Source organism: Scomber scombrus, chromosome 16 (genome assembly GCF_963691925.1).
Source record: "Scomber scombrus chromosome 16, fScoSco1.1, whole genome shotgun sequence".
NCBI lineage: Eukaryota > Metazoa > Chordata > Actinopteri > Scombriformes > Scombridae > Scomber > Scomber scombrus.
In genome coordinates this window covers 10,058,420-10,071,990 of record NC_084985.1, presented here as the reverse complement: position 1 = coordinate 10,071,990, position 13,571 = coordinate 10,058,420, and the positions used below count along the sequence as shown (strand labels likewise).

Here is a 13,571-nt window from a genome sequence, read left to right as displayed (position 1 = left end):
GTGGTGGCCTCTTCTGTTGTCTGCTCTTCTTTGAAGTTGTTATTTTAGTTAAAGGCTGAGTTGGTGGTTCACAGTCCGGTTCAGTCTTAATATCAGACACCTGCATTAGGGATTCAGCAGCTACGCATTGGTTCATTGCACTGTGATCAGAAAATGAAACAGATACAGGTACAATCACAGGCTCTGCTTTGCATTTTTTATTGTTAGCAGCGCGCTTTCGTGGGTTTTGAAGCTGTGAGTTTGAGATGTTAGTAGTTTCTCTAACCGGGGCTGTTTTGTTTTGTTTCTGCAGCTGAACAGCTTGTTGTCCCTTTTTGCATCTTGGTTTGGAGGTACGAATTATCTTTTTCTCGACTTTCTGCAAAGTATTTGGATGTCTAGTTTTAACCTCCATGTCTTGCACACTGCAGTCCTGGTGTTCAACTTGAAATAATACCTCATTGTTAGGGGGAACACCTGCCGCTTCTTCTGTTTTGATGATGGATTCAGGGGTTACAGTCATGACTTCATCAGACTTTAACTTTGAGTGTTGCTTTTCAGTCGATCTTCTCTTAGGGGCACAAGGAATCACCTCTTTCTTCTTTTTCTTTCCTCGAGATAGAACCTGAGACAAAGATGGCTGCTGGTAAGACAGAATGTCTACTTTGCTTGTGTCGCTCTTTTTACTGTCATCGGGTGTTTCTGCCTCCTGAATAAACGGTTTAGGTTTGGTCATTACCGCCTTTTTTCTGGGTGTTCGTCCAGCTTTCCCTTTCGACTTTGTTCCAGGTGGATCCTTGATGTGTATTTCTGCAGCTGTTGTGCACAACACTTTTTCATTCTTCTGAGAGACATATGACACCAAGAAATCTTCTCTGACTTCCTGCATCACAGCGTTATAATCTGTTAAAGTCTGAGGTAAAACTTTTTGTTTGCTTCTCTTTTTAACAGAAATTGTGGGGCTCTTTTTTCTCTGTTTGGATGTTTTTGTTTTAGGCACATCCACACTGGAAATCATTGCAGGGCCACTTCCTGCTATTTCACTGTTATCACATATGATTTTTGTGTCTTCTTTGAAAGTCACAGAGCTAATTTTCCTTGATTTCTTTTGCTGTTTTGGTGTCGTTATTAACTTGGAGTCCGCTGAGACTTCTAGGTTCAAATCAGGTACATCATGCAAATGTGTGGATGCACTACAGTCTTTTTCTGCTTGATTTTTGCGGGTGGAAGGTGTTCTTCTTTTTTCCTTTAATGTCACTTGTGGAGCTGCTGGTTGAGCTGAAGATGTTGATTCTGCTGAAAAAGCTGGGAGGAAAGTTTCTTCATTACAAGCACTCCTTCCGACATTGGGAGATTTCGTTTTAAATGTCTTCTTTTGAGATGTAATTGAAGATGTGGGTGCCTCCTCTCTCTGGTTTAAGACTGATACTCCATGTTCTGATAAAGGTCCATTTGAATATTTTACCTCTGATGTTTCAATCATATCTGAATCCCATTCTTTGGCAATTACAAACAGTTTGGCCATTTTCATGAGGGTTTTCTTTTTGCATCGTCGTCCACCTTTAAGTTTCTGCTGCTGCTGCATTTGACGAAGAACTGAGTGATACAGCGTCTTCTCCTCCTTGCTCTCTACTATTGGTGGAGTCTGACAGGATGTAGTTACACCAACGTTGTTGTTTACAGATTGTCTTTCAGTGTCTTTGCCAAGAGCAGTTGCTTTCCCATCATCATCATCATCATCATCACCCCTGACAGCTTCATCTGTACAGTCTGTATTTTGTGTTTGAGCATCCATCAGGCAGGCTGGATGAGAATCTCCAATGTTTTGCAGTAAATCAGCTGCAGGTCGCACCATCTTAGGCACCTCTTCAGCCATAGTGTTGGGCAGTGTTTCGGTAATTTCCATGCAATTCATTCTGTAATTATATAAAATGAAAGAAATCAAACACAAGGTAAGTCAGCGTATTTAAAACAAAACCACTTTAAGAAATATTACCAATGTTCAAACTCACCTCTCCGTCAGTAGTTCTCTAAACAGGATTTGAGAAAACCTTGTGGACTGTGGAAGTGATGCAGTCGTCTCTGCCCTCCATCTTGAGTCTTTTCACATGAGTCATTTACTGTGTTTCAGTTTTGACATAAGAGACGTCCAACCAACTGCTTTCATCACATCGCTCCATCAAGACGTCTAAAGATTATAGGACAGGACATCCATCTGATATCAGAGAATAAAACAGAAGGGAATGCATATTTGCACTAAAAACAAATCAATGCATTCATAAAACCCTTTAAGAAAAAGTGTAGTCTACTCCATTCACATGAAGATGCAAAAGAATTATTCTGGTTGCTGACATCTGAATTGCTTCCAACATGCTTATTTAATCTGATTCAGGTTTAAAAAATTAAGTTTTCCACATTTCCTATTTAAGGCTCCACATCCCGGTCATATCAATTTTATTTGTATAGCCCGATATCACAATATCAGAAATGTTGCCTTATATCTTCATATAGCAGTAATTACATTGCACTCAAATGTTTAACTGAACTGGTTGTGCATGATGCTCTGGATTGTGGTTGGGTGAAGCAGCAGAGATTTTGCTACCATTTATACTTTTATTGTTATCTGCTGAATAACTCTGTTGTAGGCTAATGTGGGAAATGCGGCAGGTCAGTGAGCAGCACTGTATTGTAATGATATTGGATTAGAGAGGCACGCTGTTGGCCAAGAATTGAGGCATTGCTCAAGTCTGACCTTTGCTGCATGTCAGTCCATCCATCTCCTGTCACCTCTCTATTTGCTATGTAATGAAGACATAAATGCCCCCAGAACAATACTTTTCATAAATCTGTTTTGGTTTTCCATATCAAATTCATGTTTTTAATGTTTTAAAGTTTAAAAGAGAAATGGGTGAAAATGAAAACCACTGATTATGCTGCTGATAATCTGATAGAAGTGGCATAATTTATTTCAGGTTAGCTCATTTGTCATCATATATAGTCTTGTGTTTATTTTATTTTATATTATTTTGGTGTATCATAAAGCACTTTGAACTGCTGTTTGAACTATTGTTAAAAGGGGTTTTACAAGTAAATTCACCTTGTTAAAAGAAGAAACCTTATTAAGCATAAAAAATGATCACTTAATAATGTCATAATACTAATGTCAGACATGAACAGTGTATCTGCTGAGACGGTGGTTCTCAAACTTTTTCCAAGGACCCCTAAACTGACACAAACTGGACCACAGACCCCCATCTAATCAGATTTTTGCTTTTTGGTGTTTTATAACATGAAGTGTCATACTTGCTGTTAGTGTTACTTATAGATAGAATTCAAGTGAAAATGAATTATTCCTCTTTTTGCTGGGGACCCCTTTGAACCACGTCAAGGACCCCTGTGGGTCCCCGGGCCCCTCTTTGAAAACCACTGTGTTAAGATGTTTTAGCAGGTATATTGTGGGCCTGTGCAGAAATATATACGCTCGTGTTTATGCTACATGCAAAGCAGTGACTCAAAAAAACTTGAGAACACATTAATAAATGTTGCACACTGAGACAAACACACAGAGTTCAGAGGAAAAAACAAAAACGGCGCTAAAAACCTGCAGCTGAGACTTCCTGTTACTGTTTTGTTTAAACCGGCCTGCTGGACTTGGTTCTTACCGGGTTCATAAACCGGAATCAGACGTCTGAAGATCCTCATATGTATCAGGTACTCCGCTGCAGCGACAATATCCTCCTCTCACATTCAGTTTGTTTGTAAATGTAGAGCCAGGGTTGTTTTCATGCAGGAGGGGCCACAGCAGAGCGGAAGCTGACGTCATCGCCCCCCCCCCCGTATTGACTGTTCAGGATTGTGTTTGCTGGTACTCAAAGCTCCTTTCCCCCCCCAACTTTATTGGTCAAATATTGAAATACACAACACAAACAAATAATACATGAATACCCAGTCTCACCATGCCTGGATCTACCATACGGGTAATCAAGTGCCCAGTGGTCCTTGAGCAGGTTGTATCGATGAGTGTGTGGGAAAAATGATAGACCAGCAAAATGAGCATGAGTTTCAGTGTCCAGGGGCCTCTCGGGGTACTAATCCAGCCTTCTGTCACACAAAACATACAAACAATCAATCCATAAAGGATATAGAACTGATGAAGTAATCATTAACACATATATAATGTATTGTGGGATTGTAGCTGGATGCAGCACTCTTCTTTTCGTCTTCTGCATTGTGCACCACTACATTGTCCTGTCGTCTATGCATTGTCAAGTATTTTGTGATTGTTGTCTCGTACAGCACTTTTGCACCAGTGCACTATTGCTTTGTCTTGTTAATTAGTTAGTTATGTATTGTTTCGACTATGTATTGTATTGTCATGTATTGTTTGACATTAAAGTTGATCTTATCTTATCTTAGAACAATGTAAATGGCACAGGAATATAATAATATATTTTTTCCTAAAACAAAAAAACAAACGATGTTTTATACATTTTTTAAAAATGTGTCTTTTATATGATGATATGCTTTTACTTTGTAGGACTTTGAGATTTGCTTCAAATGTAAAGTGCATTACAAATAAAATGTATTATTATAATTATCATTATCATTATGACTATTATCATTATCATTATTATTATCACTACTACTAGTAAAAACTGACAATGTGCTTACACGTGAAGCTGCGGCACCGTGAAACCCAACTTTGCACTTACGTCATCTGCTCAGCCAATCACATTCCTCCATACTTTGCACTCAGCCAATCAAGCAGCAGCTCGGGCTGGGCTACAGTGTCGCTGCTCAGCTCAGTGTTGTCATTCACAAACATGTCCATCATCATGTCCGTTAAAGACACGTTTTCTCTTTTATTCTGATCGTCCTTTCTCGTGTCACGATGAGCAGCGTTTGCAGGGAGGTGGTCACCCTCCAGCTCGGACATTATTCAAACTTTGTCGGGACTCACTGGTGGAATTTACAGGTGAGGAAACACATCAGTGGCGGCGGCTAATGCTAAAAGCTAGTTAGCCGGTGTTACGTCGAAGTTTGTCACCCCTTCGAATAATGTTCCCCTCTCTTAAAATTGTGTTTCTCGTAGCGTTTGGAGTTTAGTTATGGTTGCGGTTAGCTGGTTGGGGGTTAAGGTAAACTTGGGTTAAGATTAAGCACCTCAGAAGACGACTGGTTGTGGTTATGGAGAGAAGGGGGAATACATATCGACAGGGGAACAGACTTCTACATAACACCGGTGTTAGCTTTTGCATGTGTTGTCAAACTTCAGAGACTTATTGCACGCTGCTTTCTGCTCTCATCTGTGTCTGTGGTAGCAGCAACATGGGTGTGCATGTTGTCATTTTAACAGACCTGAAACATGAGGTATAACTGAGTTAAAGGAGGAAACGAGCAAATAAAACAATGTTAAAGATGCTAATGATGAAGTTTCAAGTCATTATAGGTGATCAGAAAATGTGATGTTTTATCATATCGGTGGATATTCTGGAGAACAATCACTTCTTTAACACTAACTGAGCTACTGAATGAATGATAGAGATGTTTAAGCCCAAAAGTAAAGCAACTCTAAACTCCAAAATCCCATTTTTGTTGAGTCACAGTCTGCTTTCTTCTTTTGTTCATGTATCAGCTACTTATTGGATTTCAGTTCATCATAATAACATTAAAGCTTACTGTGTTGTTAACTGAGTGAGGGCTTTAATCTCCCTCATAGGACACCTGGCTAGTAATATTTTAATATGTGTGCTAAAATCTGTAACTGCCAGTCATTATTAATAATGAGGTTCTCATAAAATAATAATATTATTAATTATGATAATGTCAGGTAACCAAGTTGTCAAATGACTACTTCGACCATTGCTTAAATACTTAAGACATTTATCAAGGAAATAAAACATTATTCATTATTCTATTGTTCCAGCTTCTCTAATATGAGGATTTGTTGCTTTTCCTGTTTTATATGATTTTAAATCTCTTTGGGTCGAGGGTTCTGGAAAACTGTGATGATCAACTTATTTCTAATCTTTTAATAAACCTAACTCTCTATGGAGGATGATAATTGTAGCAAAGCCAAGACTTAAAGGAATTCTCTATTTATCTGAAATTGACTGCATAAAACATGGTTAAGTAATTTTCATAGACTCATATTATACCTTTTAATGTTAAGCAAATTTGAACTCCCAGTGTAAGTTATATATGCGGCATCCTACAAAAGGACCAGTCAAGAGTGTGAGCATACTTAAAGTGTTAAATCAAACCATAACATGTCTTTTATACTTGAGGTCAAAAAGTACCCTCTGATTTGAAATGTATGAAAGTATTTTAATGCTTTTTCCAAACACACGTTCCTCAGCAAAGTCAAATTTTTATTGTGTTGTTGTGTAATTTCGGCTTCATAGTCTGTGACAGATAATTGGAGGTGTGTTTGTGTCTGTTTGCAGGATGCGTCTTTATCGTACGACCCAGAGACGGCACTAGGTGAGATCCAGAGCGATGCCGTGTTTCGTGAGGGACGGACCCTCGGCGGACATGTCACCTACACACCTCGCCTCATTGCCATGGATCTCAAAGGTGACATATTGTCTTATCATACACCTTTTATTCATGCTGGAAACATCTTCTGTGCTGGTGTGACTTTACTGTTGGCCACATGTTTGACTTGTGTATGAAGCTGAAGGGAGCGACCTGCTCTGCCTTTATCCCTCTCTCTGTATTACAGGAAGTCTTCGGACTCTACGGCAGGAAGGAAGTCTGTACGATCCCGGCAAAGATCCCGCCGCTGTCACATGGTAAATGAGAGAGATTATTGTTGTTTAATACACAATTAAACTATTGTGTAAAGGAGGCTCCTGAGCTAACATCAGAGAGTGCTTTTTAACAGAAAATACCAAAATCTGTTGGCTCATTAAAGCTGTAAACACAACCACTAAATCCAGTATATGTATGGAAACCAAACACTTCATGTAAAAATGTGCTTCATCTGGCAGGGAGGGAAGCCTAATGACGCATAAAGAAAGTCCTCCTGCGAAGAACTCGTTTCTAGAAGATCTGGACAAACTGGATGTGAGTATTTGTGGTGGAAATTTAACTGAGAAGCACCTTTTTTTTTTTTTATAATACACAAAGTTTACCATCAGGATATTGTTTTAAGGCAGAATAATACGCAGAGCCCCAAAGCAGAAACATTTCTCACAGCCTGAACCAAACACTGTCTAGTAGAGTTGTTCAAATACCAATAACGGTGTCGGAAATGCCTCTGTTAAAAATATGCTGGATCAGGTATTGTTGAGTCTATGCACCGATCTGATAACGTAACTTAATAATAAACTTTAAAATGATCCCTTGCAATATTTTTTGATTTTTAATAAACTGATTCTGTTGACTTTTGTTTTGTTTTATAATTCCATATCAATCAAAATAAAAATAAGCTTCCAAAGCTGCAATCGTTTATTAATTTACTGTTTTACAACCCATGTAGATATTCAAAGGAGGGTATATACTGAATGCTGATAGGTTAGTTGTATAATTGTAAAGAGGTTGTTTCGTTGTCTTCCAAAAACCAGAACATTTTTATCCTATTAGTCTGAAAATTAATGTTGTCATTTCATTTTGATTAGTTGAGAAGCAACTAGGAAACAAACTGCTTTCCAAAATGTGCACTTCTACTTAGTATTGCAGCTTCGTACAAATACCCTCAAACAGTTAAGAGCCCCATCCTGACAGTGCTCTTTATCTCTAGATGGGAGAGATCCTGGCTCAGGCTGATTGTCACTCCAACTCGCAGCCTCACCACTCAGGTATGCAAAGCCCGACCCAAACATATTGATCATGAAGAGCAGGATTTTATGGCGTTGATTCTTTCTCACACTGAAATCTCTCCCAGCATCAGACTCACTGAGCGTGGACACGGTGAACAGCCGGCTAGATCGCATCCAGAAGGGCTACAAGCTGGAGGGCAGCGTGAAGGTGTGGTCCGACTTTCTTAGGATCCACCTGCACCCTCGCACCATCTCCGTCATCCACCAGTACAACCACGACGGGTAAAGAGCAGCACCAGATTACACACACTGTGTCAGGCAGGATGAGGGAAAGCTTTGAGATTTCCCTTCATAGTCGTCTGAATTAAAGACTGAATCGTGAAATAGTTTCATCGCAAAATTACATTTCTGTATGTAAAATGTCCACAGTTTACAAAATGATGATGGTAAAGCATGCTGTAGGTCACAATCCAAATCTGTGGGACCTCTAACCAAATGCACTAACGACACCAAATATGGTAAAAGCATCTGGTACCAAAGCAGACTGACAGCTCAGTATCTGCTGTTTGCCATTAGGTGTCAGACTTTAGATATGTGTAATGCCTAACACACACTAGAAGTCTTTCAAAAGACTTTGAAAAGACTAGAGTTGACACACTCTCACATCTAAAGACAATGTGGTCATAATTTTGCAAAGACTGGAGATCTTGCCGGGTCACTATTTGCAAGACTACATCTAGATTATTTCCCGTCCTGCTCCTGGTGGAAATTTACTGGAAGAAAAACTATTGAACAATGGAGCAGAAACAGAAGCAGCTTTTGTCTTCTGTTTCTGTTTGGCTTCCCTTTTGTGGAAAAAGCAGCCAAAAAGGAAAAAGAGAAGACTACAGAGAATGTGCTCCCTGTTTGGTGCTGGAGAGAGTGCACCTGTTGGGTGCCGACAATGATGTCATTGAACTTCATTATTTGCATCAGCCAAGATTAAAAACTGATAATATTAAACATGTTTGATTTTATCAGAACAAGATGTGAAAGAGACTTTACACACCACAACTCTAGAAAAGTTTGTATGTGACAGTGAAATCACTTAACAAGTTATTTGGTGTAACGCCGGCATAAGATAATTAATTGAGAATCTCAGATAGCTTTCTTTAAAGCTTGTTGCACATGTTGAAATTATGGATTTAGATATATGTATATTACATGTTTTTGTGGTCTTGTTTTGCCCAGGGAGGCTCACCGTCTGGAGGCTTTTGGCCAGGGAGAGTCTCTCCTGCAGGGGTCGGTGCTCGAGGATCTGGAGGACAAACTGCACTTCTTCGTGGAGGAGTGCGATTACCTTCAGGTACGTGTAATCCTTTCTTTTTTTACCCTGCTAAATTCTTTTTTATACTGTATTATATTAAAATATGCATGATAATTCCATGTTTTTCAGTGAATTTGTTAAATTTGACACTTCCTACTTTATTCTTTAATACTGACCCAGTTTCATTCACTTTCTCTTGACTTGTCTTACCTTCTTTGTCATGTCCCTCATCTCTGTCTGCATCCTGTTTATTCCTCTCAGGGTTTCCAGGTGCTGTGTGACTTGGCCGATGGCTTTGCCGGTTTGGGGTCAAAGGTCACAGAGATGCTACAGGACTCCTACAGTGGGAGAGGCATCCTAACCTGGGGGCTGGCACCTGTCAGTCACCCAAATTCAGTGAGTCATGCATTCAGACTCAGTGTCTGTGTGGCCTGTTTTTATCTTGTAGAGGTTTTGTATTTGCAGATGTTGTGCGAGTTTCTGTACTTACTGCTTTATTTCTCTTCAACCAGACTCCGATGAAGGATTTCTACCACATGTTAAACTGCACATTAGGGACGGTGAACATGGCCAATCACAGCTCTTTCTTCTGTCCGTTGACCCTGCGCGGTGGACTGGGCAGACGACCCGGATCTCCTGTAGCTTTTCCTCATCTAAACTATGATGTGAGCCTTTTTAGAAATGTTTAATGGTAATGTGTGGAGACTTTTTAAAACCTGTAAATGTTTATATGTCTTTGTTTTATATTTCTTTGTTCAAGTTTTTCTTATTCTCCAAATTTTAAGCATAGATATGGGAAGATTTCTCAAGATTTAAACATTTACCTTGATATGTATGCATGTTATGTCACTGACTAATGATACGTTTCTCTCTCTCCTCCAGCCCTCACTGTGGTACCACTCCAGCTCCGTCCTGGCTTTGGCTCTGGATGCACTCACTATGCCGTACAGGCTGCGGAACAACAGTGTCCCCATGTGGCAGGTGGCCGATGCACTGACCATGTCGGGGAGAAAGGTGACTACGCTGTTCCTGTTTTGCCATCATCCAAAATAATTGCCACGTATAGTAAATATAAAAGTATAGTATATAAATGTAAGATATATATAAGAAAGTCTGCACACTGTAGCTCCCAATACAGGTATAGTTTAATGGGATATCAAGAGTGACGTTTCGAGCCACTTGCTCCTCTTCAAACTGAAGATCTTTACAAATATAGTAAATACCCATTGCAGCATGAGATGTACTTAGTTTTTGTAAGATAGTTGATTGTAAATATGAATATTTTTTGTTTTCCTCACCTTGCATTGCTAACTTTTTGGTCACTTTTAAAATCTGAGCAATATCAATCTCAGGTATATTATCATTACACCAATATCCATGTCAACACACTGTTACTATTTTTTATTTCCTATTGTATATATTGCTTGTTTTACTTACTTATTATTTATTCTTTATTTTTTATTTATGCTTTCTATTTTTGCTGCTGTAACGCTGCAAATTTCCCCATCATGGGACTATTAAATGATTATCTTATCTTAAATTGATAGATTTTCATAATTTTGATATGGTTTAAATTGTAGGTGGTGGCCGCTTACGGTGCCGTCCCCTTTCCAATGATGCATGGTGGCTCTCTCCCCGACGCCCTTAGTGCCTGTGCAGACTCGCTGCCGTGGAAACCTTTATCAACGTGCCCCGAGTTAGCCGATGGTCGATGCTACGGCCAGTGGGCGACACTCAAAGGCTTTGAAGGCCAGAACCTGATCAGGTGAGTCTTGTTAAATGAATTCAGGGATTTAGATATATGAACAATGTGGGAAAAATCCATCAAAAAGTCAAGTGTGATGTTAATTTTTCAACCCTTGCTGTTGCATTAAATCTGAGTCTAATTCATGGTGATCATCCTGATACCAAGCTGCAGTTATTTGTCTGCTTTAGTACCCAGGAATAATATGGCTTGTACAAACATCGACCTAATTAATCATCACTTCAAAAAAACCTCCAACAAGTTGCCTAAATGCTGCAATGTTCTTCCCACCAGCTCTCTGTCTCCGGGGACGCAGCCGCCCACTCCTCTGCACAGCCTCTACAGCGGAGAAGACATCCTAGCGTCGTACATCAGATCTTTCTATCCTACAGCTCCTCTGTGAGTCTCCACACCGACACGCGCTTCAAGCTAACAGAAGTTTTTAAGTGTTTGTGTTTTAACCCGATGTCGTCCTCTGTCGTCGTCCTCGCAGGGCTCTGCAGCTGGTGTCCACACCCAGTAAACTGACGCCACCTTTCCCTCAGATGTTCAGCCAGTCCCTCTGTGCTCAGGGCTTCCTGCAGAGCCAGTCTCCTCCACCTGGCTGTGAGTTCATTTCTATTTCCTCTTTGTTCCTGCAGCTTTTTTCCCTCCATCTTTTATGGGTCAGTGACAAATAAGGGTTGGCAAAATGAGCAATTTAAAAATATCTTTAAAAAATAGTTTTAAAAGCAGCATCAGGTTTATTAAAATGTACATTTGAAATGACATTTACACCATTTTTTTAAACCAAAAGTAAACTGAATGCTCCTGAAAATGTCAAATGGTGTAACCACAAAATGATAAATATTTTAAAAAATGTGTCCACCTACAGTGTATTTAAGTGTACTTATACAAATAATTACTTCATTTAAAACATGTAAACGGTTCCTGATTGACATGATTCCCAGATTAAATTTAGATATATTTAGAACAATTGTATTCCATTACCTTTATTTAATAAAGTTATAATGTAAGATCATGCCAAACTAGTTGATATGGTGTTTTATTGAGAATTTCACAAAAAAAATAATGTGTGCAAGTTATTCATACATTTTTCAAATTTTATCCCTTTGAATTTGACTAAACCACATGGACACAAAAACCCTTCATTGACCCATATACGACTGTATTTAATTATTTTTCTGAATTAATCTCTCCATGCAGCTCCGGCCCCTGTGGTCTCCTCTGTACCCGTCATGACTTCCCTCCAGTCGGGTCCCGCGCTCGACCCGTGGCTGTCAGAACTGCATCGAGGCGCCAGTGCTTTCGACATCCGCCGTGTGACCCCAAGCTTTCTTACCCATGGGCCCGAAATGGCAGACTACCAGGAGACTCTGGAGCAGCTGCGCCACATGGCTCGATGTTACCGAGACGACAGCAGCGGCGTGATGCGTTCTTCATCTGAAGAGGATGATGATGATGACTGACACTGACAAGTCTCGCTCGGTTGATCTGGAGAGACTGATGTCTGCTTATGTGACTGGAATCAGTCTGCTTTGTTTACAAGCCTGCATGCACACAAACAAACACAGGCAGACGAGGAGCTGTGCCTTCCTGAAGGACCAGGACTTTAACGGTTTTAAAAAAACTTGTAGGTTGAAACAAAAATAATACTGATGAAACTCTGCTGCATAGGAGGGAATATTAAGACGATAAAGGAGGAAATACATGTAGTATTCATATGATGAATGCAAATGTTTGGATTGTGGTTACATTTCCTTAAATGACTGTTTGTCTGTAATTAAATGATTTTATACGAAGCGTACACTATAAATGCACTGTTTTTACAGAATGATGTAATTGTTGAATCTCTGTGCTGAGCAGGTAGCAGTGACCTCTGACCTTTGGTTCAGTTGAAAGAGTGTTGTGGAGCAAGGGACGGCAGAAAGATGAAGTGGAGACTGCAGCACAAAATGTGATGGTTAAAGGGGTCACATGATATAATCTGTCTCTGATCTGTCTGAGTGAGGATTAGACAGCTTCCAGTCTGGTGCTCTAATTCCATACTGCACTGCGCTAATGCTGAGCAGCTTTTCAGTATGTAACTGTGTTCATACTTATAAAAGTGACAAAATGAAGTATACTTAAGTGTCAGTATGCATACTTGAACACACAAGTGCTCCTCATAGAAACTATTATCTCATAATGTAACGCACAAAAGAAAACTGAGGATGAACTCAGCTGCAAAAGATTTCAATAAACTGAGAATAATTAAGTGTGATTACCAAGACTGTATTCAGCTTCCTGTTAACTATTAGTTTTAGCTTTAGACTAAACTTACATTCAACCAGCACAGTCTAGTTGACAGACCTGTGTTTTAGCATTGCATACTTTGGTTTAATTTAAAGATGTCCTCCTTATTAGAAAGGATGTTACAGAGGTGAGGTTCTTGCCATTTGTAAGTGGAAACCTTGGAGGAGTTTTGCTATTCTAGATGATCTGACATAATACATTTGTTCAGAAGAATTGTAAATGGAAAGTTGGATTTAGGTGGTGGACACTATCAGGAGCAGAGGTGGCAAAAGTACTCACATTCTGTACTTAAGTAGATGTACAGATACTTGTGTAAAAAAAGACTGGTAGAAGTACTGATTAAACTCCTTTGCTGAAGTAAAAGTAAGAAAGTACAGGCTCCGAGATGTACTTAAGTACAAAATTAAATGGAAAAATGAATTTTTACTGTCAATGATACTCTTGATGACTTGGCAAAATTAAAAAAGTTTGAAACAAGTAACAA

General features: G+C 39.5%; 1 protein-coding gene across 1 annotated transcript; it reads left to right on the top strand.

Moving 5' to 3' along the window:
• Window positions 1-4,783: 4,783 nt before the first annotated feature.
• On the top strand, window positions 4,784-12,982 carry msto1 (misato mitochondrial distribution and morphology regulator 1). Its single transcript, XM_062435306.1, has 14 exons — window positions 4,784-4,954; window positions 6,426-6,555; window positions 6,704-6,773; window positions 6,972-7,047; window positions 7,724-7,781; window positions 7,868-8,024; window positions 8,973-9,087; window positions 9,310-9,444; window positions 9,561-9,713; window positions 9,931-10,062; window positions 10,629-10,813; window positions 11,087-11,191; window positions 11,286-11,398; window positions 11,999-12,982. The coding sequence occupies exons 1-14, from the start codon at window positions 4,871-4,873 to the stop codon at window positions 12,259-12,261; spliced, it is 1,776 nt and encodes a 591-aa protein (XP_062291290.1). The 5' UTR covers window positions 4,784-4,870; the 3' UTR covers window positions 12,262-12,982.
• Window positions 12,983-13,571: the final 589 nt, after the last annotated feature.

Coding starts and splice junctions, on each gene's coding strand:
- msto1 (XM_062435306.1), top strand. CDS start 4,871: ATGAGCAGCGTTTGCAGGGAGGTGGTCACCCTCCAGCTCGGACATTAT. Junction 6,774..6,971: donor GATCCCGCCGCTGTCACATG/GTAAATGAGAGA, acceptor TTCATCTGGCAG/GGAGGGAAGCCTAATGACGC. Junction 11,192..11,285: donor TTCTATCCTACAGCTCCTCT/GTGAGTCTCCAC, acceptor TCGTCCTCGCAG/GGCTCTGCAGCTGGTGTCCA.